The sequence below is a fragment of the Perca flavescens genome, chromosome 16 (genome assembly GCF_004354835.1).
Source record: "Perca flavescens isolate YP-PL-M2 chromosome 16, PFLA_1.0, whole genome shotgun sequence".
Taxonomy (NCBI): domain Eukaryota; kingdom Metazoa; phylum Chordata; class Actinopteri; order Perciformes; family Percidae; genus Perca; species Perca flavescens.
In genome coordinates this window covers 19,893,562-19,918,950 of record NC_041346.1, presented here as the reverse complement: position 1 = coordinate 19,918,950, position 25,389 = coordinate 19,893,562, and the positions used below count along the sequence as shown (strand labels likewise).

The 25,389-nt window shown below is 39.0% G+C and overlaps 1 protein-coding gene across 1 annotated transcript; it reads left to right on the top strand.

The window, feature by feature from the left end:
- The first annotated feature begins 21,980 nt into the window (after positions 1–21,980).
- On the top strand, positions 21,981–22,912 carry LOC114571394 (myosin light chain 4). The gene has a single exon (XM_028602309.1). The coding sequence runs from the start codon at positions 22,083–22,085 to the stop codon at positions 22,689–22,691; it is 609 nt and encodes a 202-aa protein (XP_028458110.1). The 5' UTR covers positions 21,981–22,082; the 3' UTR covers positions 22,692–22,912.
- The last annotated feature ends 2,477 nt before the right edge of the window (positions 22,913–25,389 follow it).

Below are 25,389 nucleotides of genomic sequence, written 5' to 3'. Positions count from 1 at the left end.
GGTTAAGCTATCAGAGATGGCTTCCAGCATACTGTAGGAGTTCTAACTCAAATCTCAGAAAATCGTGTATTCTCAATTCTCATTCCCAGACACAGACTCTGGAGCTAAACCTGCAGCAAACTGTTGTAGTAGTTGTGCAATTATAACCAGTGAGATGGGAAATAAAAGGTGAAATGTCAAATTAATGAAAAAAATGGTCGACAGGCATAGGCAGCTGAGACGTGCGGTTCTGCAGAAAGTGGTGGAGGTGAGAAGGCTGCCTTAAGATATCTGCATACTGAAAAAAGCACCAAATGATAATCCATATTTATGATTGGGAAGAGTGTGGCACACACAGGACCTATAAGACAATCACCACAATGAGTTCAAGGTTATGTGGGTAAAGTCGCAAACCTTTGGGACATGCCACTATATTAAATAAGGAGAACAATGTTCCTTGTCCTTCTGGGCAGTCACCTCATCTGATAAGATCCACTAATCAAATGCTTTAGATTACAGATGATTGAGGTCAGGTTGTGGTTGGGGTTAAGGTCTGGGTATGTGTGGAAGAACCTTGTAAGTACAATGTGTTGTCTGACCAAGGTAAAAGTGTTTACACTTACAAAATGCGGGTTAAAAAAATCTTCCATAATGCCTACTTTCTCACCTCCTCACACGTGGCCAATGGCTGCATTAAGTGCCTGTTGGATTGATGGTTTCTGAAAGTTAAAAAAATTCTGAAAGGTGTAGGGGTGGCAGAATTTAGCGTGTGAAAAACCTGAGTCCTATGCCAGGCTCTTCCCACATTAAATATTTTGTATACTTTCTATTAGGATGATATACACGTCGCAAAAGACTGATATATCGCTGAAGACACTCTGAGATTTAGTTAGTTGAAAGAGTATATCAGCTGAAAATTGCACTTTAAAATGTAACTATCATTATTTTTTTCAATGACTCCTTTTGTGTTTCATCAAAAGAATGTTTAAAATAATTTAGTTTTTTTTAATTCAACAAGCATTTTGTTGTATTTTAGCAGAATACTGAAAGCAGCAGAAAGGCAGAACGGAGTACACTTTAATATATAGTACACTTATATATAGTTTATATATCCCATAAAATATCGTATCACAATATTCAACAATGTTATTGCATATCACATATTTTCCTCATATCGTGCAACCCTACTTTCTATGACGCCCAAGTCTATAACGCATTACAAACATACTTATAATGCGCTATAATCAGCTTATAGCACTGTATAATTATAGTTATAAGTGGTCATTATTTGCTTTAAGTGAATATACAGTGCTATAAGGAGATTATAATGCATTATATGTTTATAATGCATTATAAACATCAGTGTCACAGAAAGTGTTACCAATTATTTCTTCTCAAATGTGTATCTATTTCCCGGCGAATATGTTTTGTACCTTTTTTGCTTTTTGTAGTTTATCAATATTGTTTGCATTTAATATTCAGTTTTTAAAACAAAACGTGAAAGACAGAGAACAAAAACATGGTGTACTACAACATTTGGTGTATTAGCAGCTGTAACGTGTTCCAAAGCTCCAGCATGATGTTACCATATGTTGAGAAAAATGGCAGTGGAGTTCAAAAATGCATGTGTATCATCATCTGTTCACAGTATCACCATATTATTAAAACATGAACAGGAAAATTGCCATATGTGCACAGATACAGTACAGTAGGCACAACATTTGAACATAATTATGTTCAAATAAAGTGTTTTTATGTAAAAAAAATGTTTTCAAGAAGTAGACTTGAGAATGTATTAAAAAGGGGGACATTTTTTACAGCTTTTATGGATACTTATAGTCAAATTCTCTACAATTCCTTTATTTGACTTTCTTGATAAGCAGTGATTATTCTTTGCAAACTGCAGAATGCAAACGGGCATTTTACTCTTGTTACTTTAATGTTCATAAATAGGCAGCAAGAATCACACAAAGTACTGAGAACACCTCTCCAAGCCAATTACATGCATTGTTATTTCCTTTCCTTCTGTGATATCATTATCATTTTCAATAGGGTAATGTTACACAGGTAAATGCCCTAGTAACACAGTGGTTGTAATGTACTATAATACATTTTTTGTCAGTTTACAAGGTGAATCACAGGGTGAGTTTTTGTGCTGCTATAACGTAACAGCTTTAATGCTGCCTATCTTTTGCATAGGATTTTACCACAAGATGGCATTGTAAAGACAGATGAGAGATGTCACAGTGACCTACAGGGGTGAAGTTAAACATAACTTTGTAATTGGATGTTTGTCACTTTGGACTTCGATGTCATTCAGAGTTGTGGCCCTGGGGATCAAATTATCTTTACTAGATTAATAATGTCTCGTAGCAAAATGTCACTAAAAGTCATTCATCGTTCATTCATCTTTTAAAACTCTAGAATATATTTAAAACAAAACTGCCACAATATAAATTATTGCACCTTATCAGTGACATTCCGTATCAGCAGAAATATTCCAGTACTATTAGCATGCATGGAAGATAGGAACCTCACACTCAACCAAAATGAATAACACAAAACACCACTGGCAATGGAGTCAGAGAATAAATTTGTTCTGAGGGAAGAAGACAAATGCACACTAAATAACTGCAAAAGTTGAGTTCACTAGGCAATGGCATTTACCATAGGAAGATATGGATATGTTTTAAAGCCTGCATTTGGAGTTAGTTTGCTGATTATCTTCTATCTGAGGAGGCATGGGTACAGCTGAGGTGGGACAAGTAAGTCTATAGGCTTAGAAACACAGCATCACTCAGGTTAATGCTGGTTTTTACAAAAATAGTAAAAAAAATAGATCAAATATAGCCATGTGCTAAAGGCATACATCACATTACTTGGGACTCACTTCAACAAATCAGTCTAAGCATCAGCAGCAGGTAGGCCTGTAAAATTGTTATTCTCTGAGCTCCCCCCCCAAGGAGCAAATCAACCTATAACCATGTGCAGCCAGTTGTTGCAACGTGAGATGGTGCTCCCTGCTCCTCCGTCATTTTTCTTGTAATTGTTGTGTTTTTGTCCGAAACAATCGTGATGGCACAATGGACATTTGATAACAACATGAAAGGAAGCTCCCAGAATGCTGCAGATGGACAGTCAATATGGATGCCTTGTGCAGCTGCAGACGCACAAGTGTTGCACATAAATGTGCCAAAGCAGGACACCAAGAGGATTTATACTCATCCATTAAAAGGCATGCTAAAATCTATAGACAAAAGAGCAGAACTGGGAAAGTCATTTTATGTTAAAGTGCTCATTTTATGCAAATTTTCAGGTTAATAATTGAATTTATAGGTTATATCAGAATAGGTTTACATGGTTTAATTTTTTAAAACACCATATTTTTGTTGTACTACACATTTCTCTAGCTCCTCTTTTCACCCTGTGTGTTGAGCTCTCTGTTTTAGCTACACTTCTGTTCCATCTTTGTTGGGAGTCGCACATGCGCAGTACCTAGGTAAGGACTACTAGCTAGTCAGAAGCGTATGAGGGCGTGCCACGCTAGCAGCTAGGTGAGCATTTTAACTTGTGTTACAAAGGGACGCACGTTCGTCACGGAAGTAAAGGCTGGAAATTACAACCGAGCTGTTTGGAGCAGTTTGTGAGCAGTGATGGTAAGTCCCTTTGGGGTGGACTTTGGGCTTTTTTATTTTATAAACCTATTACATACACAAAAAAGATCTATAACACAATAAAGGAACCTTTATGAAGAACTTTTGCTGCACCACAGCAAGAGTTCTTCAAACTCTTCCACAGTGCTGGTTAGCTGAGGAAACTCTTTAGAATCAAGGGCAGTTCTTCTCAATCAGAGGGACTTCCACTTCACCTTTTTGCTGTATTTTCCAGTCACTTGCTGTGCTCTGTGCAATCTGTGAGACAAAAGCCTCTAAACCCTGACCTAAAACAAAATAGCAGGAACCTTAGAGAGATTACAGTATGTGTGTATACACACTTGAGTACATTGCAAAACTATGATAAAATATGTGATGCATGTCTAGAAAATGTACCTTCTTAAAAAAAACATAATTTTAGAGGTTTTTCACACGAGAGCCTGAAAATGTCTTCATATTGAAAGAAAAAGAAGTATAATAAACTGGTCTTTGTAACATGTTTTTAAATGTTTATTCACTCTATCCCTGCTTAGAAAGTTTGTGTTTGGTTGCTAATGGTTACCAATAGCCTGTTTCATACAAAGCCTCTCTAGTTTGAGATGTTTACCCTGAAGAACAAGGTGCACATAGGCTGCGGTGTCAGGTAAACATGCAGTTTCATGAAAAAGTTGTGGCCTTTATGAAGGCAGCTGATTATATTGATTATATTTAGAGCCCGACCGATTAAAGGATTTTTAACCCTTGTGTTGTCTTCCCGTCAACCTTGAAAAAACACAGTTTGTTTTTACTTTTTTCAACGTTTTAAATTGTTCAATTTTTCTTCTACACATTTTCAGCGCTTATTTCGATGTCCCATATTTTCTGATATAAAACAAAAATTTTAAACTGGTCAATATGACCCAAAGTCAACACAAGGGTTACGGCCGATACCGATACAAATATTTGGTGATTTTAAAAATCCAATATTCCGATATATCGGCCAATATATATTTTAAAAAAAATCCAGAAACGTGTAACAAAAAATAAACAGATTTCCCTAACATTAGTTATTTGTAGTTATTTATGAGTCCTCACTAAAATAATGTGATCATGCAGTTTAAAAATAAACTCCGTAAAGTCCGTTTTTATTTTATTTTTTAAATATTAATTTATCAAAATAATGTATTTGTCATTATAAATGATTCTGATAAATGAATATTTAAAAAAAATTATAATTTATCGGCCATTATAAATGCTGATACAGATAGTTTGAAAAAATACGGAGCCCCGGAGGTGACATGGAGGAAAAAAAATAAAAATAAATACGAAATTGAAATCCAACAAACAATGAGGATAGCCTGCAGTAATTGACATCAACAGTCAACAACCATGTTCATAATAACACTTCACGTTTCGTATGTATTTATTAGTAATGCTTATCAAAATGAATGATGGATGTATTTAGACAACCAAGGAGATGTAATCATTATGTCATGCTACTAGCTAGTACTCCTCTACTGTGCTGCGAGTCCACTTACCTTAGCTAGCTAGCTACTAAGGCTATCCTTATTGTTTGTTGGATTTTCAAACTCGAGATGAAACTCGAGATCTCGAGTTCGAAGATAATATTGGACCGCTGTGAGCGGGGGTACGGTGCCTTGCTCAAGAGCACCTGGCAGTGCCCAGGAGGTGAACTGGCATCTCTCCAGCTACCAATCCACACTCTGTACTTTGGTCTGTACTGGGACTTGAAACGGCGACCCTCCGGTTCCCAGCCCAACTCCCTACGGACTGAGCTACTGCCACCTAAAGTAGTTGACAGTCCAATGACAATACATGTTCTCAATACTACATACTGTGTTTCTTTCTCTTTAAAAAAAAAAAAATTTAGCAGTTTGACTTTCCTTTCGGTCTATGTAACCTGTTCTGAAATGGTTCTATTATAATTTATATATTGTGATATATATCGCTATCGCAAGAGGCTGCAATGTATATCGCAATATGGATTTTAGGCCATATCACCCATCCCTAGTCTGCCCTCTTTATAATGTCTGCTGCTTTTAAAAATCTCTGCGCACCCCAATTCATATCCTTTTTATCTAATATGGCAAATAGATTTGAACTTGATAATAAAGGCTGCTGTCACAGTTGTTCTGCCAAACCATTTCTTTCAGGCATATTATGAAAAATATTTACTGTAGGTGCTTGGCCCTGGTGCTTACATGTTGAAATAAATCCCGGAGTGCTCTAAATGCTGTCAATGTTGCTGATCTGTTGAGGTATATCACCACACTAATTATGTGGGCCACAAAGCCTATAGTCACCAATGAGGGAATGTTGGGTGTCTGTGCTGTTATGTATCCATAAAACTGTATGCCGGAAGGGGGTGTTTGTGTGTTTTGCAGCAGGGCACAGTATGACCATAATCTGTTAATGGCAGGGACTGTTACTGTGGGAGTCTGCAGCAGAGTGTTAAAATTACCAGAGCTGTTGACTGTGGCGGAGTAGAAAAACCCACTGGAATTTATAGTTTTCTCTAGAGATACTAATGTTTTTTTTATCCCCAGGGATCATAAAGTAGGCTCATAGAGCTGTGGCTCCCAAAACAAATACTGTACTTTGGAGTACCTTCACCCCATATTAAACAAACTGCATTATTTCACACAGAAGTCGTGGATTCCAGACCTTGCCAAAGAATGGAATTGCTCTCCTGTACGGACACACCTGTTCACATTTTCCTGATTTTTATTTATTTTTTTCTTTTTTCTGAAGAATTTATTAAATTATGGGCTGCCTTCCAGTCAATGTGAGACCAAGATTGAGCACAGCTTACATTTTCCTGCTTTCCTCCCTGTCAATCTTAATGGTTATTGCTACAAATTTGACACCCCGAAGGCCGCAGCCAGGTTCTAACACATAAGATTTCCCCACAGCTAGACAAGACTGCCAAACAAACCTCATCAGGTATCATCAGAGGCATATAAAAACCTCTCCCAGAGGTTCAAAAGAAAGACAACATGGCACTTTTATCACATATATTTTGGGCTTTATATATAGAGGAGAGGAAACTCAGGAGGGAATAATAATGTCTTTTTTATGATTCAAGAACATTGTTTCATGGCCGGGTGCAGAAAGAAGGGAAAGAATGGAAAGCCTTAGAAAACAGACTGTGACCTCCCTGTATATACAGTCTCTTGGTAGTTCAGACAATATATTAGAGACCCTATTTGTGCACATCCTCCTTTAGAGGTGCCTTTTATCCTTTTTATACAAGATGCATTATCCACAGGTGTTTTGTTGCTGATCTTTCTCTGAGACATTGTAATACTCCCACACAGCTGACATTTTCTTTTACTTTTATTTGTTAACAAACTCATGCCAGTCACATCCAGCGGTGGCTTCTTCAACAGCTTCAAAGCATTGTAATGAAGGCCACTGGAATGAGAACAAATGGACTAAATAAACCTGAGTTAGAGTAGGACCAATTGTACGTTTACAGAATTATTGTTGATCATATGATTTAAGGACACAATGATACTTATTTACCTCAGATACTTCCTCCCTACATAGTCACAACACACATCCATGGCAGATATTAGTTAGCATCCAGCCTTGCTATGTGGGAAATGTGGTGTATCTAAGCAGTCCTCTGTATTTCTCATAATCATCTATGTCCTTATTAATGCACTCATTACATTTTGATGCAGTGGCCCCAGCTGTTACTTGTGCATACCATTTAGTTCAATAAAAACCTCACAACTTATTGATAGAGCATGAGCCCTGTCAGCAGCATGGGCATTTGTTCGTCTGATTTTTTTTGTAATGGGGCTCTTGTTGGTTAGAGAAGTTAGTCACCGATACGGGGTGTCTATCAGGACATGGGAGGCAAGGATATCCTTTGAAAGGTTTAATATACACTTACAATAAATAACAATATATACACTACTGGTCAAAAGTTTTAGAACACCCCAATTGTTCTAGTTTTTTATTGAAATGTTAGCAGTTCAAGTCCAATGAATATAGCTTGAAATGGTACAAAGGTAAGTGGTGAACTGCCTGAGGTTAAAAAAAAAAAAAAAGGTTACCCAAAACTGAAAAATAATGTACATTTCAGAATTTTACAAAATGGCCTTTTTCAGGGAACAAGAAATGGGTTAACAACGTAAAGCTGTTCTGCAGCAATGGCGGTTGATCAAGCTTTGAAAGTTGGTGCTACCAATTCCCACAGGGGTTCCAACTTGTCTGGATTACTTACAACCCTCTCTGTTTGTATAAAAGTATTGTTGGAACACACTGTGGTACCGTACCCTCGTGAGCATTATTTGAACAGTATTGTACTGCAGAAAGTAGTGTGTTGCCATAAAACTGGTGGGGAAAAAGGCAATTAACAATGGAAGAGAGACGGACCATCATAACACTTAAGAATGTTGGTCAGAGAAATTGCAAAGAAAGTCAAGGTGTCAGTGAGTACAGTATTCTTCACCATCAAAAGGCACTTAGAAACTGGGGGAAACTCTGACAGGAAGAGGTCTGGCAGACCCAAAGCCACAACAGAATCAGAAGACAAGTTTCTGAGAGTCAACAGCTTGCGTGATAGGCGGCTCACAGGACAACAGCTTCAAGCACAGCTTAATAGTGGTCGTAATAAGCAAGTCTCAGTTTCAACTGTAAAGAGAAGACTTTGAGCTGCAGGTTTGATAGGTCGAGTTGCAGCAAGAAAGCCATTGCTAAGACGTCAGAATAAGAAAGAGGCTTGCCTGGGCCAATAAACATCGGCAATGGACTACTGAAGACTGGAGAAGGTGCTATGGACTGATGAATCAAAATTTGAAATCTTCGGTTCATCTCGAGTAGGCGAAAGGATGGCTCCTCAGTGTGTGACATCAACTGTCAAACATGGAGGCGGAAGCGTGATGGTCTGGGGCTGTTTTGCTGGATCCAGGGTCGGTGATTTGTACAGAGTAAAAGTCACCCTGAACCAAAACGGCTACCACAGCATTTTGCAGCGCCATGCAGTACCCTCTGGTATGCACCTAGTTGGTCAGGGGTTCATCCTACAGCAAGATAATGACCCAAAACATAAGTCCAAGCTATGCCAAAACTACCTTAGCAAAAAAAGAACAAGATGGTAAGCTTAAAAACATGGAGTAGCCAGGACAGTCACCAGACTTAAACCCCATTGAGCTGGTTTGGGATGAACTGGACAAAAAAGTGAAAGCAAAGCAACCTACAAGTGGCACACATTTATGGGAACTTCTGCAACAGAGTTGGGAAGAACTTTCTGAAGAATATTTGATTTCCATTGTAGAAAGAATGCCACGAGTGTGTTCAGCTGTTATATCTGCCAAAGGGGGCTATTTTGATGAGTCAAAAATTTAGAATACATTTTGGTTTATAAATTGATTCCATGATTTATTTTTTAACTTCAATTATTTATTTGTTCTATTCTTTCATTTCAGAGTACAATAAGACATTGAACTGCATGAATTTCAATAAAAACCTGGAAAAATTGAGGTGTTCTAAAACTTTTGACCAGTAGTGTAGATACATGGACAATTTTGCTAATACACTATTTGAAGCAGTGTACTAGTGGTTATAAAGGAGAGGGAAGTGGGACCAACAACTCTCCAGAATTACAGAAATAAACGGTGCTAAACATCTACCAATACTTGCTACATGTTTAAACAAACATTGGTAAACTACAATGATGAGGATGTCGTTCTACAGACTACGCATACAACTCCGATAAAGGCTGCCACTCAATAAAAACTTGCTAATAAATTGCTACATAAACAGTTGGTAAACTAAAGCGTGATTCATGGTTTTGCGGAGGCTCCACACAGAGCTTTCGCCGTAGCCTACATAAGTGGCCTGAAGTTTATACTTGTGCGTACCGGTAGGTGTGTGCGTCCATCTCTTTAAGAGAATAGCATGTGCGTGGGGACCAGTGTTGGTCATCTTACTTTAAAAAAGTAATTAGTTACAGTTGCAAATTACTTCTCCCAAAAAGTAATTGAGTTAGTAACTTAGTTACCACACTGTAAAAGTAATTAGTTACTCAGCAAAGTAACTGACATTATTTTTTATGTTCTATAACGCTATTACGTTCTATAACATCTTTAACGTCAAAGATGTTTATATTAACTGATTGAAGAATAAAAACACTATATACAGTATCACCTGTTGCTGACCCAAAAAATCGAGCGTTGCTTGTTTTAACAGAGTGGCTCCGTCTCCTTTGCTGGAGCTCACGCTAGCTGCATTTGAGCTTGGGGTTAGCAGCAGCAACAAGTGTCGTGTTAGCATGTGTTGATGTGAGGCGCTTTTAAGATTATAAAATAAGATTTGAGTTGCTTGAGGCAGACGTGGATAAAGTCTTTTTTCCTGGGCATAGCGTGCATGTTACATAAACATTCTTGCCTTTAATTTCAATGAGGGAGAAGTAGTGCCGGTGATCCAGTTCGAGAACGCTACCTTTTGAATTTCCCTGGCTCGTCGCGGTCGGTCTTGTGTTTAGTGGTAGTCAGAGAGTGCAGTGAGACAGCGTGAGCATTTGCAACGGTGTCATCATCCCCACCCCGGTTCTCTCCAGGCAGCTGATGTGTAGCCAAAACCTGACACCTCGTGCGTCATTCATCCAAGTAACGCGCCACTTTACATTCTCAGTAACGATAACGGCGTTGCAACGATGGGAAAAGTAATTAATTAGATTACTCAGTTACTGAAAAAATAACGCCGTTAGTAACACCGTTATACTTAACGCCGTTACTCCCAACACTGGTGGGGAGTGTGTGGTAGAGCGAGTGAGAGAGTGACGGTGATTAGCTTCGGAATGAGTACCGACTCTAGAGTCATAGAGAAAGAAACAAAGCATCTCCCCTGTGCTTTGTGACCACGGTGGGAAATCTGTAGCAGGAAAAGTTAACCCTCTCCTAATGTTTTATGTTAAGCACTTCTGAATTGCCTTTGTGCTGAAATGTGCTATACAAAATAATGCTGCCTTGCCTATATCTTCCCATGTACTAAATATGTTAAGTACATATGCTGAGATGCTGGATGACTGCAAATGTCATTGTTGTTTGGGTATGAAAACAGAGTAAACTGATTCTGAGCAAGCATCCAGAAGGCATTTGATTTCGTCTCCAGGCCTGGTGGTGCTTGTTTTGTGGGACATGTAAATATCCACGTTCTACAACTGTAGTGGCTGTATTACAACTAGTTTTGGTGATCCCCAGCTCCTCTTGTACACATGTTGAAGTGTCCTCGGGCAAGACATTGAGGCCCTATCCGGACCCTACACCCTTCCAATCCTTGAACAGTGGAGTCACACTCACACCTGCATGAAGCACACTTCATTAAGGTGTAGGGTATAAATACAGCAGCAAGCTTCGTAACAAATTTCCCTCTCTCCTGTGGAAACAGGAACTAATGTACATATTGATAAAAGCACCATTTACAGGAGAAGCAACACAACACTGCAAAATATGACAAAGCAACACAAATTGCCAGTTTGGCCTTAATGTTTATAGGGGTTGTGGTTCTGAGGTGCTTCGCTGCTTAGAAATTGTATGTCTGAACCACTACCTAAATGTAAATATAAATACAATTATTTACACGTGCTGGTCCTCTGGTCTGGCAAAGTAATGATGCCGTGTAGATGCTTGCTGGGAGCTGGTTAGCTAATGTAAATGATAAAACAAATTCCTACTCTAACTGCATTCAGAGGCTTGCTGTTTACACGTGTTGACCTATCAACATAACATTTTCAACCTGTGGTGCTAACTTGCCATAGAAAACAACACAGTGAATGCTAACACACTGACTGCTGGAAAATCTATTTTAAAGTTCACACACTACGATCTTAATATCTCGCTGCAAATGTTTTTCAAAACCTAGTACGGCTGTGTAAATTTGCATAGTAGATAATGTAGCAATACTTTTTTTTTTCAGAATGTTGAATACTTTAATACTTCCACTTAAGTGTGGTGCTTAAAGAGCACTTTTACTTCTACTCAAGTCACTTTTTTGATAGAGAACTTGTAATTTTACTCAAGTATGGGTCTCTAGTACTTTATACACCTCTGAGTTTAAGTCACAAATTGTTGTGTGCTATGGTGTTTTATCCTGTTAAAGAGAGTTAGTTGTGGGTTATTAATTGTTGTGTTATGAAGTTACTACCATGAGTGAGAAGGGTACGCAGTTAACAGGGGTCCCGGTGCTGCGACGGAGGAAAAAAATAAACCTGGATCGGCCTGTGGATCTGTTGATTTTTCCGATCCCCCGTTCCAGCTATTTTGTCAATATTGGGGCCGATATCCGATCTTAATATCGGATTGGTGCACCCCTAGGGAGAATGAATGCGTGTGCAAGAGCAGTGATTGACACTCACTTACAAAGTTAGTTTGCTTGCTTGCTTACTTAGAAAATGGATTCCATGTATTTCCTCTGGAAAAGTAAGCCATGCAGCACAAGTATCCTAGGCAAAACAGGTCAGCTCTGCAAGGGGCCAGAGCACAAAGGCATCTATGTGCCAATGCTAGCGTGGAGCACAGGAAATGTAGATGAGGAAGCACATACATTTTTTATGACTGGGGTTTTGGTCTGATGTGACACTGGCAAATTAACCTATTATCCGAATTTGATGCTACACCCCAACAGAAGACTGCAATTCTTTGGCACAGATGAAGCAATTCATTTAAGTCTTGGATAATTAAAGTGTTTTATCTTCGTGACATTTATAATGTCCATCTTCTTCTTGGTAAAGGGCAGGAGGACTGATTAGTTTCCCATTAAATCTATAGTGTGTAATGCTGTTAAAATTCTCAAAGACAGAGAAGATGTGAAAGATTGAAGACTGCATTACAAATGTTATTAAAAGAATGTTCTTCGTGTATTTTCTGACTACATTTTGATTTGGTAAATCATTTGTCCATTGCAAAGATGGAAAATATGATGTATCAACTGACATCCTCAGGCTTGAGGAAGAAAATGTAAGCAGTTGTACCGGCTAGTTTAGGGCAGTGGTAGTGCGTTGGTGCAGCAACCAAATCATGTGAAAAAAAACATCAATGCAGTGGTGTTGGACACTTGGACAGCTGGAGCCTCAAGCACTTAAAGTTAACAAGTACAGGGGGAATTCAGATCTAGGGGTTTGTATGAGATACTCTGCTGAGAGCTAATGTTAACACTATCAAAAGCAATGTAACCCTCACTCACAACTACAGTCATCCATGGGTCTCAGCTGACATGCCTCTTGCACATATTTGAACATTGGGGAATCAGGAACTAAGGTCCAGCGACCTTTTCTTTTTTGGAAGAAATCTCGCATTGCACACTGATAATTTGACAAGAATGTTTGTTGTGATTTCACACACATGTTCTCTTTATGTCGCGTGGGTGCTCCAGGTGCTCTGGTTTCCTCCCACACGGAAATGACTTACATGTTAGGTGATTTGGAAACTCTAAACTGCACATGGGAGTTGAGGGCAGTGTTTGTCTATGCCCTGTAATGCTGTGATAGGCCCAGTCCTCCACAATGCTACATATGATAGGCTGTTTAGAAAATGAAAACAGTGAAACAAAAATTAATGTGGAAGCGGTATAGAAAATGTTATGAATGTTGATGCTATATGATCAAATACAGTAATAAATAAATAAAGCGTTTCTTTAACAAACCATGGATAAAAACAAACAAAAAAACAGACAAATTATTCTGCAAAGCCTGCAACAAAACCTTTGTTTTAATTACTGTAGGATTAGTTTTTCTACATCTACTGCAAAAAAGGATGATCTTGGTGTAATAGCTAATTGAGCCGCATAAAAGGTCAGAGGCGTCACTCCACTTATATCCTCTTAAGAATCAGCCACGGTCTGCTAAATATTCTTGCCAATATGAAAACATGAATATCCACCTCCCTGGTCTGTGGTCACATCTGCCACTGAACACAGTGACTGGCCTTGTTGGACGAAGCCCCAGATTTGTCAAAGACCAGCCTATGTGCACGATTGCTTCTTCTGTTGCCCAGCAACTGACCTAGTCTCATTGTGTATCTCTCGACGCGGCAGCTTGAGAAGGCCCAGCACTTCCAACAGTGATGGTGGCTTACGGTGGCTTTCCATGTCTTACTGCTAAACTCAGAATTTAGAATGAACATCAAAACATTGCATCTCAATATCTTCACTTATTGCAGCTTATATTTGTTGATAATTCCACACAGTAATCCTAAATTAGATGAACAAAGAACCTGTATGAGACAGTTCTTATCTACATGTATTTGATCCTCAGAAGTTGGCACTGATGGAACAGTCATTTATCAGAATTGTATTCACAACTCAAAAGCAACATATTAGTTCTGAATTCTCTAATTGTGCTGAATTCAGCACACAGACCCCTGAAAAATTTGGTTTCTTAGCAAATAATAATATATATATATATATTTTTGTCCCATTATTTTTTTCTCATTTTAATGCTCTTATCAACATGGAAAAGTGGCCATCAAGTGGTATTTTAGACTGGACGTGCTGTGATGATAGCTCGACAAAACACACAGATCACTTTGGTCTTGTCAATGGAAGCATTTGGCAACTTTTTAAAAGTAAATGTTCCATTCAGAATCTTATTGCCATCCATTTTGGCATCTCGCGCTCGCCATCCACTCAAAAAGTAACGTTAGCCTACTACTCTTTTGCCGGCTTGCAAGCCCAAACAAGTGTGTGCGGCGTGCCTGTTGTTTTGTTTCCGATCTAGCTAGATCCAGTGTGGTGTTGTAGTTTTTCTAACGTTACTAGTTGTTGCAACAGCATGTGAATAAAAACTACAAAGTTTGCTAGGCCAAAAACAACGTTAATCTTGCGATAAATAAATTGACGCCGTTAAAATGGGTTTGCGTTAACGCCGGTAATAACGCATTTAACTGACAGCACTAATATATATATTAATATATATATATCACCAGCTGTATGGTGACTGGAGGTGCATTTTCTTAGCTGTATTTTTGTAACATCTGTATTATATAGAATGCTAGCTGTTGCAGATCTCTAATGGCTCTATGCAAATCTGTTTTCTGCATTTTTCTGATTTGTGTAATGGCTATGCAATCTTTTCTGTTTTGTCACAACACATTACTTGTGAGTCCAGACCGTTTACTTTATGGAGAGGAGTAAACAGACAAACTAGAGGAGATGCAAAAAAGGCGAAAGTTTTGAGTCCACAATTCTGTGATAGATAGTGAAAGCACTTCGAAGACATGTTTGGTCCACTTTTGCCGAGATTAAGGGTCTGAATTAAACATAAAGGCATTCCAGCTGAGAAAAGCACCTGGTAAGCTTCGAGGAAAACATCTCATAAGCCTGTGTGCTGCTGGGATAAACAGGTAAAAGCCATTCAGAGACACGCTCCAAACACAGCATCAGAGGCACATCGGAAATAGACAAGTCCAGCTGAGCAGGAGAGGATTCTGCCACCAAGCCAAGTACTCTGTAGAGAATAGGGGTGGTATGAATAGCTTGGAAACTTCCCTAATCTCCTTGTCAGAATTCCAATCCAAGCTTGTGGGAAGGAGACATAGTGCTCATTCCTAGTGAGGGGGATGCACACTGTGATCTCACAGCTATTGTTAGGTACCTTTTATAGATAACTGACGAGAATAAAAGTTGATATAGGATCACATTGAAATTTTGGAAGTTCATTTTAGCATGAATTCATCATGTCCTGTCATATTGTGTTGGAATCAAAAAGGGTTTAATTTGAAATCATATATACAGTCTAAGTCGCCACACTAATACAAGTATCATTAACAGTGTCCCCAGTTAACCTTCTACAGGATTACATTTTTCACAGCTACAAAGAAATGCTGGCACTGATACTTTTTTGTGCTGGAAATTAATGTTTTATAACGATATTAGCAACAATATAGCAACAATATTCTTAAGTTACTTTGTAATTGGTATACATTTATATTATGGAAGTCTATATTTTAGGTCACCTCTGTTATATCAAGAAAAGGCATTTTCCACAACTGTGCTGCTCTTTAGCCATCTCACTGGAATACATGTACCTGAATATAATTCTGCTTTATTTTCTAACTGGTGTATCTGATGGGCCTTTCAAAGGAAACAAGATCCACCGATTGTCTGAATCAATATGATAATCTGATTCTGAGCATGAAATGAGTTCCTCTCTGATTTAAGGTTCAGTGGGTTAAGTCAGTGCTATTGTTATCATGAGTACTGACATTCAATGCTTGGCTTGTACCTTTTTTTATGACAAAGGTCGCTCCTATATATAACTATCAAAATGAAACACCAATTCTGTTCACTTGAGGGCTTTTTCACTGAGATATTTACATGTGTGCAAAGAGCATTTGCAAATTCCATTTACTTTAAAGGATAATGTAAATAAGTCAAATTTCTCACCTAAAATGTAATTTAGTCCAAATGCAATTCTTGGCCACTACAATTTTAAATTCTGTAATACAAAATATAGGTCTGGGTGTCACAAATGACTCCCCTCATTGCATATACAGCGCCTCTTTATCATGTTGTAAACTTATTGTGTTTTGATTAATTTCAAATTGCTTGGTTGGCTTCAGTAGAGTGTGAAATGCACTTTCCCTTTTGTAGTTTTTCAATTTCTATCATTGTGAGCGGGGAAAGGAATATGGGGCGGGCAAAAAGAATGAACACATGGATGTCTGGTGTAATTAAGAAACTGAAGTATTAGAACAGGCAGTGCCTTCACCAGCTATAATTCATCAAACATGGTCTTAATTAAATTGTTTACACAGATGTCTGCAAGCTGGTTCCTGCAACAGTCATTCCATTATAACTATGCAATATTATTACCTGACTCATAAGAAAAGTTTTCTGTGGCTGTTCACTACACTCTGTAGGGCGCCATAAAATAGAGAAATGAATTCCTACTTGAGATTAGCTAATCCAACAAGTGCTATATGTCTTTGGGAGTTGATATGAAAAGGGCTTTGTTCTTTGGAGTGGCAACTGTATGGGGTGGGGAGCACTAATGTTTATGCATAAAATAACTCCCTGTCAACACATAATTTAATCTTGATGGGCAACTGCTTGGTGTTTATAGTTCTTTTCAACATATTGATTCCATAAAAATCATAGTATTTTTAGTAAGTCTTAAATGTTGAAATACTGTAGGCAGAGCCGCAGACTTGATTGATTTGCTTTGGGATTTTCCAAGGACAGATCAAATTTAGTTAACATTTTTTTTGTGTGTGTCTCAGACAGAGGAGAATCTATAATATTAGTATTCTGTTCAATACACGAGGTGAGCAAAATGATTCCTCACACAACACGGTCAATGGGGCTCCAGGTGGAAGAAAGGGCTCAGGGCTGCTTCCCTTTTTAGCCAGTTAACACAGAATCTTCAAAGTCTGAGTCACACCCTGTCAGGGCCATAGGAGGAATGTAACCGCTGTCTCAATCACTCTCTTTTATTAGCCCAGACCACACCAGTGGTCTGCCTGCTCTCATTCCTACTGTTATCTGAGGGATTAAGGGCTTGCTGTTTTTGACCATCCTCTTTTTGCCTGGTCACACAGATATAAACAAAGACCCTAAAGACCTCCATAAAAACACAGGCATGGGCATGGAAGCACACACTCGCCCCCACATGACTTACCCAGTGGAGTTAGAAAAGAATGACTGACTTTGGGTAGGGATTTGGTGGATATAGTTTTGATTTTTTTTTTTTCTGGTGCTCAAACATATCTCATAATAGCTACTGTGCGTTACAGTACAGACAATATTGTTTAAGAGAAAAAGAAGAGTCCCATCCTCTTCAAAGCTGCATTATTTATTTACATATTTTTGACCAGTTGGGGGCAGAATAATTCAACCACAAGCTGACTTAATCACCCTTTTTTATTTTACTATTTTGGTTTAGCTGCTGTAAACTAGGAAGATGAAAGTGGAATTTGTAGGCTTTTAAACCAAAACAATGGGCTAATTGAGGCTAAAAAGCTCCATAGCACCTGTAGGTTTATAATTCTCCACCATGAATATTCTTTCATATTCCACATAGTGATTTGACTCATTGTAAATATACAAAAATATTGATTAGTGCAGCTTTAAAAAAAAAAAAAGAAAGAATAGCCCACAATATATCAAAATGACACCAGGAACATCAATATCTTTCATCTAGATTAAGAATAACTGTTATTGGTTACATTGCAGTCCTGAAAGTACAATGGTAACACTCTACAGCCATATATTTGGCATCAAGCATCAATGTATCAATATACAGTGAGGAATGTCAGACTGGACTAGACATTTTTCCACATCTAACAGAGACGGAGCAGTGAATATGTTTATGTGTACTCTAATAATGTGCATATGAGTCATATCCTGGGTTTAATCATATCCCTCTATGAATGATTATACTGTCATCCAGACTTCGATCAATGTCTGCTTTCTGCGCAAGTGTGTTGTCAACTCCTTGACATACTCATGAGTCATGGTTTTATCTGTGCTGACTACATCCTCAAAATAAATCAAAAGAATGCGATTTGGTTTATGCATGCCTGGACACTTGCATTATAACACTGTAATATCGCAATGCACTGTCTCTCCTGGATTCTGGCTTCTTCATCTTATTACTAGTGCTGTCAAACGATACAAATATTTAATCGCATTAATGTCATAGTTAACTCGCAATTAATCGCACATTTTTATCTATTCTAAATTTCCCTTGATTTCTTTTTGTCCCATTATTTTTTTCTCATTTTAATGCTCTTATCAACATCGAAAAATGGATCGGTTTGCTTTTTGCTTTTGTCGCCTGGCTTTGACGAAGGGGCGGAGAATTCGCATCAGCTGTGTGCTTTGCCATCAAGTGGTATTTCAGACTGGACAACAACGACAAAACACACAGATCACTTTGGTCTTGTCAATGGAACCATTTGGCAACTTTTTAAAAGTAAACTTTCCATTCAGAATCTTATTGCCATCCATTTTGGCGTCTCGCGATCGCCATCCACTCAAAACATAACGTTAGCCTACTACTCTTTGGCCGGCTCGCAAGCCCAAACAAGTGTGTGCGGCGTGCCTATTGTTTTGTTGCCGGTCTAGCTAGATCCAGTATGGTGTTGTAGTTTTTCTAATATTACAAGTTGTTGCAACAGCATGTGAAAAAAACTATTTAGTTTGCTAGGCCAAAAACAACGTTAATCTCGCGATAAAAGAATTTACGCCGTTAAAAACACAGCACTACTTATTATTACCAGTTACGGAAACACAGGCATGACAAGCAATATTCAACATCTTCAGTTTTGACAGCTATCAGCTTTTCAGTTTCACCATTTAAAAAAAATAATTATGTTATTGATTGTTTTTCTTATTAACTTTACGTCACTCAATTTAAAGATGTGCATGTGCAAATGGCAGACAGTGAAAATGAATTCCAGTTTCTTCTTTTTTTTAAAGATTATTTTTTGGGCTTTTTTGGCCTTTATTGATAGGCCAGATGAAGACAGAAAAGGGGGTAGAGAGATAGGGTACGACATGCAGCAAAGGGCAGCGGGTCAGACTCGAACCCGGGTCGCTGCGGTAAGGACTAGGGCTGGGTAAAGAATACTTTTTAGGAACCGACTGAATTGCCTCTAAAGTATTGAGTATTGAATAATGCCTCGTCAGTCAATACCCAATTTCAGTACCTAAGGAGTAAATCTCATCAGCGTCAGTGAGCCAATAAGCATGCAGCATGCTTCTACCAAGATCTGATAATGCTTGTGATTGGCTGTCTAGAGGTGTTACATGTTGCAGAGGCAGGCAGGAACAACTCTATGTTACACACAGAGACAGGGCTCCCGTAGGAGCTGAAAAATATATAAAAAGATGTATAATTTTGTAATTTCTTTTTGTTTTGTAAAATTGGTATCGAAACATTTTTGAACGATACCCAGCCCTAGTAAGGACTGAGCCTTAGTACATGGGGCGCACGCTCAACCAGGTAAGCTATAAGGGTGCCCCGAAACTCGAGTTTCTGTCTGAATATGCCAAATCATACAGACCTGATCGTAGCAAGAGTACGTAGTCAGTTATTAGTAATGCAACAAAGTTCAAGTAAATCTTTTGAAAATGAGAGAAAATCAAGTTATATATTTTTTTTGAAGATCTGAGATAAAACAGCTGTGTTCAACATGTAGAGACAGATGATCATAGGGACCAATGAAATTACCTCTTTGACTTGAGATGCTGAAAGCAGCAATTGGCTGGTTCAATCATTGCAATGGCAGTGTACTGATTGAAGCCTTTTTTGAAGAAAGTTTTAAAGGAAAACAGGAACAATAACAAGTCTGTCCCTCAATGACCCATCCAATCAGCAGCACCATATTTGTATGCACCCAACGGCTTGACAAAGCTTCTGCCCCCAGAATTTCGGTCAGTTGTGCAAGCCATGAAACTGAATTTGAAATGTTTTTTTTCTCTGATACCTTAATGACATGTAACTCACATGGGGTCATTTAACATGGGGTTTACCTTTGCTGAATTTTAAAGATGTCAACTAGCAGCCACCGTGACTGTGTCGTCATTGTGGATGTAAGAGGTTTAAATTGCTCTTAGCACAAGGCACTAATGTAAAATTACATCATCCCTATCTCAAGTAAACAAACGATTCCATCATTTATTTGTATTCAGCAATGGCCATGAGGGAAATACCTGGAATCTTACATATATGGCATTTGAGGGTAGACATTCCATTTGGCCTCTCTTGCAGGTGTCACTCTTTGTTTCCGTCTAACACAAGCGTGCACATACCCGCATGCACGTACACACCAAAAGACGACAAATTAGTTGTCAGTTTTACTAGCCATGTGACCTCAAAAGCAAAGAGAAGGGAGATAATGATCTTAGGCTAAGGACAACTATACACACACACACACACACACACACACACACACACACACACACACACACACACACACACACACACACACACACACACACACACACACATCTACACTCCACACTGCCCAAGGACTTCAAGCTGATTGACGGATCAAGGGGACTGGCATGAAGATAGAGAAGGGTAAATGTGATTATCGCATGACAGGCTTTAGCTGTCTTAAACTGACTTGATAAACTGTGATGCATGCATAAATTAAAGTTGTTATGATTAAGATTGTGTCTGCAGAACTGCACATCCTATATATACCCTCTCTCCCATAAATGAAATGAATGTTTTGTTGGTTAATTTATCATTCACTGAAGGGTATTACAGAGCAGTCATTTACACAAAGCCAAGTGACATATTACGTATTTATAAACTGGACACATAATGGAATTGCCTTGCTTTACTTTCACCTTACCACATATACAGTATACTGTACAAAGAGCTAGGCATGGGAACATACAGAAAATGAACACATTCAAACCACACATGATGCTGCAGGTGAAACATTAGAATACATAGTAGTTTTGGTTAATTGTAAATAATGTAAATTGTAAACAATAAAAAATGTATACTTCATATAGAAAAGATTTAATTGGAAAATGTTGTGATTGCTCTAATCAGATCTGTCTTACAATTGATACCGCAACTGAATGTATTTTTAACATTTAATGGCTTAATTGCTTGACCTTTTCAGCACATCAGTCTTTAATAAAGCATTAATTAAGAGTCCCTTTAGGATCTCTTAGAGCTTGCCAGTTTCCTGAATATATATGGTGGAATAATCTAAGCTACTCAGTGACAGAGGGGGATTCAAGCTATCGTTCATCTTGGAAATGAGAAATTGCCAAAATCCCTAAACGTATCATTGAGCACCAATACTATACAAACACATATCTCCCATTGAAAAAAGGTTTGGCAGACCGTATGTCTCTTAAAAACTATAAAGCCATAGGATGAATTATAAGGCAGATTTAATCTGTTTCCCTCAAGCCCTATCATCTTATTTTCTCAAAAGAGAATTCCCTCCTCTTATTATAAACATAATACATAATAAGACCCAAAGTGTGCTGATCCATCCTCAGACCACTGACATAAAATAATTAACTATGAGGTGGCTACTACAACGTTTTGGATAAAGCATTGTTCCAGAAAGCAGTGATTCCCAGACTTTCAGAGAGCAAAGCTATTTTGGTCCCTCTCCCTCATGGGCTCATACATTGTGCTCTGATCCCTTTGTCCATCAGAGAGAGAGAACATTTTCGGCCTAATGCAACTGGACCCTCGCTAATGACAGCGAATAGCCCTCTTGGCTAGATGACAGCAGCTGAGAACAATACCTAATGTTGACATCACTTGCAATGGGAATCTATTTCAGGTTTCTTCCTTTTATAGTGTGCTGTTGGAAATTACTATCTTACTCCCTAGACAAAGCACATATAAAAGCTTTGTAAGAGGAGGTGACCCTCTGTGCTTGGGAATCCCTTACAATCCCGTCAGACTCTTGCTTGTTTTTCAGCAAGTACCAGCTCACCTCTGAATCCATTAACAACATGGCACCAAAGAAGATTGAACCAAAAAAACCTGAGCCCAAAAAGCCTGAGCCTAAGAAAGATGCAGCTCCAGCTGCTAAGCCAGCTCCACCTCCCGAGCCTCTGCCTGAGCCGCCCAAGGAGCCTGCGTTCGATCCCAAAAGCATCACTCTTGAGTACTCCGCCGACCAGATTGAGGAGTTCAAGGAGGCCTTCACCTTGTTCGACCGCACAGCGTCTGGAGAAATGAAGATCACGTATGCCCAGTGCGGAGACGTGATGCGAGCTCTGGGCCAGAACCCTACCAATGCAGATGTGCTGAAAGTGCTTGGGAAACCACGGCCAGAGGACATGAGCACTAAAATGGTGGACTTTGAGACATTCTTGCCAATGATGCAGCATATCTCCCGCGCAAAAGATCAAGGCAACTTTGAGGATTTTGTGGAGGGGCTCAGGGTTTTTGACAAGGAAGGCAATGGCACCATCATGGGAGCCGAGCTGCGTCATGTGCTGGCAACACTGGGAGAGAGGATGACAGAAGATGAGGTGGACAGACTGATGGCCGGACAGGAGGATGCCAATGGCTGCATCAACTATGCCTCCTTTGTGAAGCATATTCTCTCCGGGTGAAAGGAAAATTTAGCCTAGAGACTTTACCTCTATTTTTCTCCACTTTCGGGATCCTTGCTAAACATTTGTCCAATTAGAGGTGAGCATGTCACTTAGCCGCTGGCTACAAGACCTATGATTAGTTATTTTTAATAAACACTCTGACTTATAATGAAATGCCAATGAGATAAAAGGGACATCCTTGAAGAATACTCAATTAATAAAGCAAATATATTTACAAACTGCCTCACGAATGTCATTTCACTACACTTAACATTAGAAGAGGAAATGATGATTCATGCAGGATAACAGTAAAAATAAGTGCTCATTGTATGTCTATTCAACTCTTCACATCAACTGTTTTTGTGGAAAGTGTTGTTGTGCGACAAAAAACAAATAAGATTTGGCACCATCTGAAAATAGAAATTTTTTTATTCTGTTCTACTTTTCACAAAGAGTGCCTGGGCAGCTGCTGTGGATCAAGATATACTCCAACATGCTTGACGCACGCACGCACACGCACATGCACGCACACCCTTTGACAACTAAAAGACAGGTGCTCCAAGGACAGGCCCTTACCTCTGCCACAGCGGCTCACAGAACGATTTGTGTTGGAGTTTTAAAGCAAGCGTTATCATAGTCAGTGTATGAATATTATGTTTTAGTCTTAAGTGTAGATTTCTGAGGAATAAGGGGAGAAAAGTGCACATTGTTATGTAAGAATGTGGCCACCTAATATTATTTTTTTTATCACTTTAAGAGATCAGAACATAGTTAATGTCTCATGTTAATTGTTAACAACAGGGTTGGTCACATGCACACTATATGAAAAGCTTTTAAAGCTGAATTAAGCACCAGGGTGTAAAAGGACCCCTTATTCAAAAGCCAATTGTGCTCTTTGACTCGCCATCGTTTTGCCCTGAGTAGGGAACATAAATTTGGGTTGTGTGAGTTCATGTAATGATGAGAGCTTTTGAAACCACATGGACTAGTGAGCTAAAAGAGGTTGGAAGCTTAAAAAAAAGAAAAGCTGCAGTGTTTTCAATCACAGTTTAGTTGACCGTACTGGAAACCCATTACGGGGTTTGCGATATGAGGATATTGGATCGTGAACTATAAAATATGTCCATGATCTGCCTTTACAGAGAGACTGTTAGTGTTGTGCTACAGTGCAGTTCTATCTATGCCTCCAGTGTTTCACCTGCTTACAGCGACGCAATGCTTACAGCGACGCAATGCTTACAGCGGCGCAATGCTTACAGCGGCGCAATGCTTACAGCGACGCAATGCTAGCAGCGCGCTAGCAACAGCAACTGTGCTCCCAATGGCCAACTAATTGCTGCCGCTCTGCACGCACAACCCGGGTCGGGCTTCTGTGGGAGATTAGTGCTCATAAGGAGGAAATTGGGAGCTCTAATAGCTACTGTGCAAACAGAGCCTTAGTTAGCTCCATGGTCAGCTCACACTCACCGAGGCGACCTGGCTTCCATGGGAGCACAGTGCTTGTTAGCTGTAACTTCCGTTTGAGCACCGATCTCCTGCAGAAGCCCATCCCGGACAGTGTGCCTTCTTTAAAGTTTACCTGCGCTATCTTGGAGACGTGAACTTAAAGGACAATTCTGGCGCAAAAATGAAACTAGGGATTAATAACATATGTGTACCGAGTCGACCGTTCTCTGGGATATGTTTTCATGCTAATCGAATGTGTCTCTAGCTTGAAACAAGATACCGCAAGATACTTTTCTCATTATCACTGTGCTGACAGCTCAAAGGCTTCAAAAATAACATATCTGCAAACTTCACAGTGGATTATAGAAGCCCACCGTTCATAAAACCCGCCTGACTAGCAGTATGTTACTGCCTTAACTGCCCCAACAATAAACTTTACCTCCATGGCTCAGTCTCCTATACACTATTTGAGCCTTCCTGTCTAATTTAGAAAAAAAATGCTGTAGCTATTTTCACTTAATTTCACTTGATACAATGTATTACTTAAGATGGACAGCTAATTTGAGAAAGCCATAGTCTCTTTGTAATATCACAGCTGTATTATGTCAGTTATTTTAGCAGCTTGAGTACTTAACATTTGCACTTGAACTGCCCACCTGCATGGAATATTTCCATTATATATTTTAATGCACTTGTTAGCATGATGCTCCAGTATGTTTTTTTAATACATAAACTATAGGCACTTTCCACCCTTTCATTTACTTTTTTGCTAGTTTTGAATACAGTGTCGTACCTCAGCAGTCTCAACAATGATCATCTATTTCCCTACTGCAGATTACTGTGGGTTGACACATAACCAGTGTGTGTTTGAATCTGAAGACAGCCTGTGACTGAGCACACTCGCCTGTCAGCTCAGCCTGCAGCAAGACTCAGTACCTGGTTCTCGTGATTCTCTCTGCAGTACACAGAAGTGTCAAACAGTAATTAGTAACTACATCACCAGGTGTACCTTGCTTAACAAACAAACCACAGCATAAATAAAAAAAATAAAATGCTATACATAATGAAATAGCATTAAAAGTGGAGGTACTTTATTGTCACATACACATACATGTAGGGAAATTCATTCTCTGCATTTAACCCATCCCTCAAGGGAGCAGCAGGCAGCCAATCACATCACCGGGGACCAACTCCAAATCTGAGCCAGTGCCTTGATCAAGGGCACTGACTGGAGAACCGAGTATATATATATTTTTTTTTTGATGGTGGG

Bases quoted from the DNA above. Each gene is read 5' to 3' on its own strand.
- LOC114571394 (XM_028602309.1), top strand. From the start codon at position 22,083: ATGGCACCAAAGAAGATTGAACCAAAAAAACCTGAGCCCAAAAAGCCT.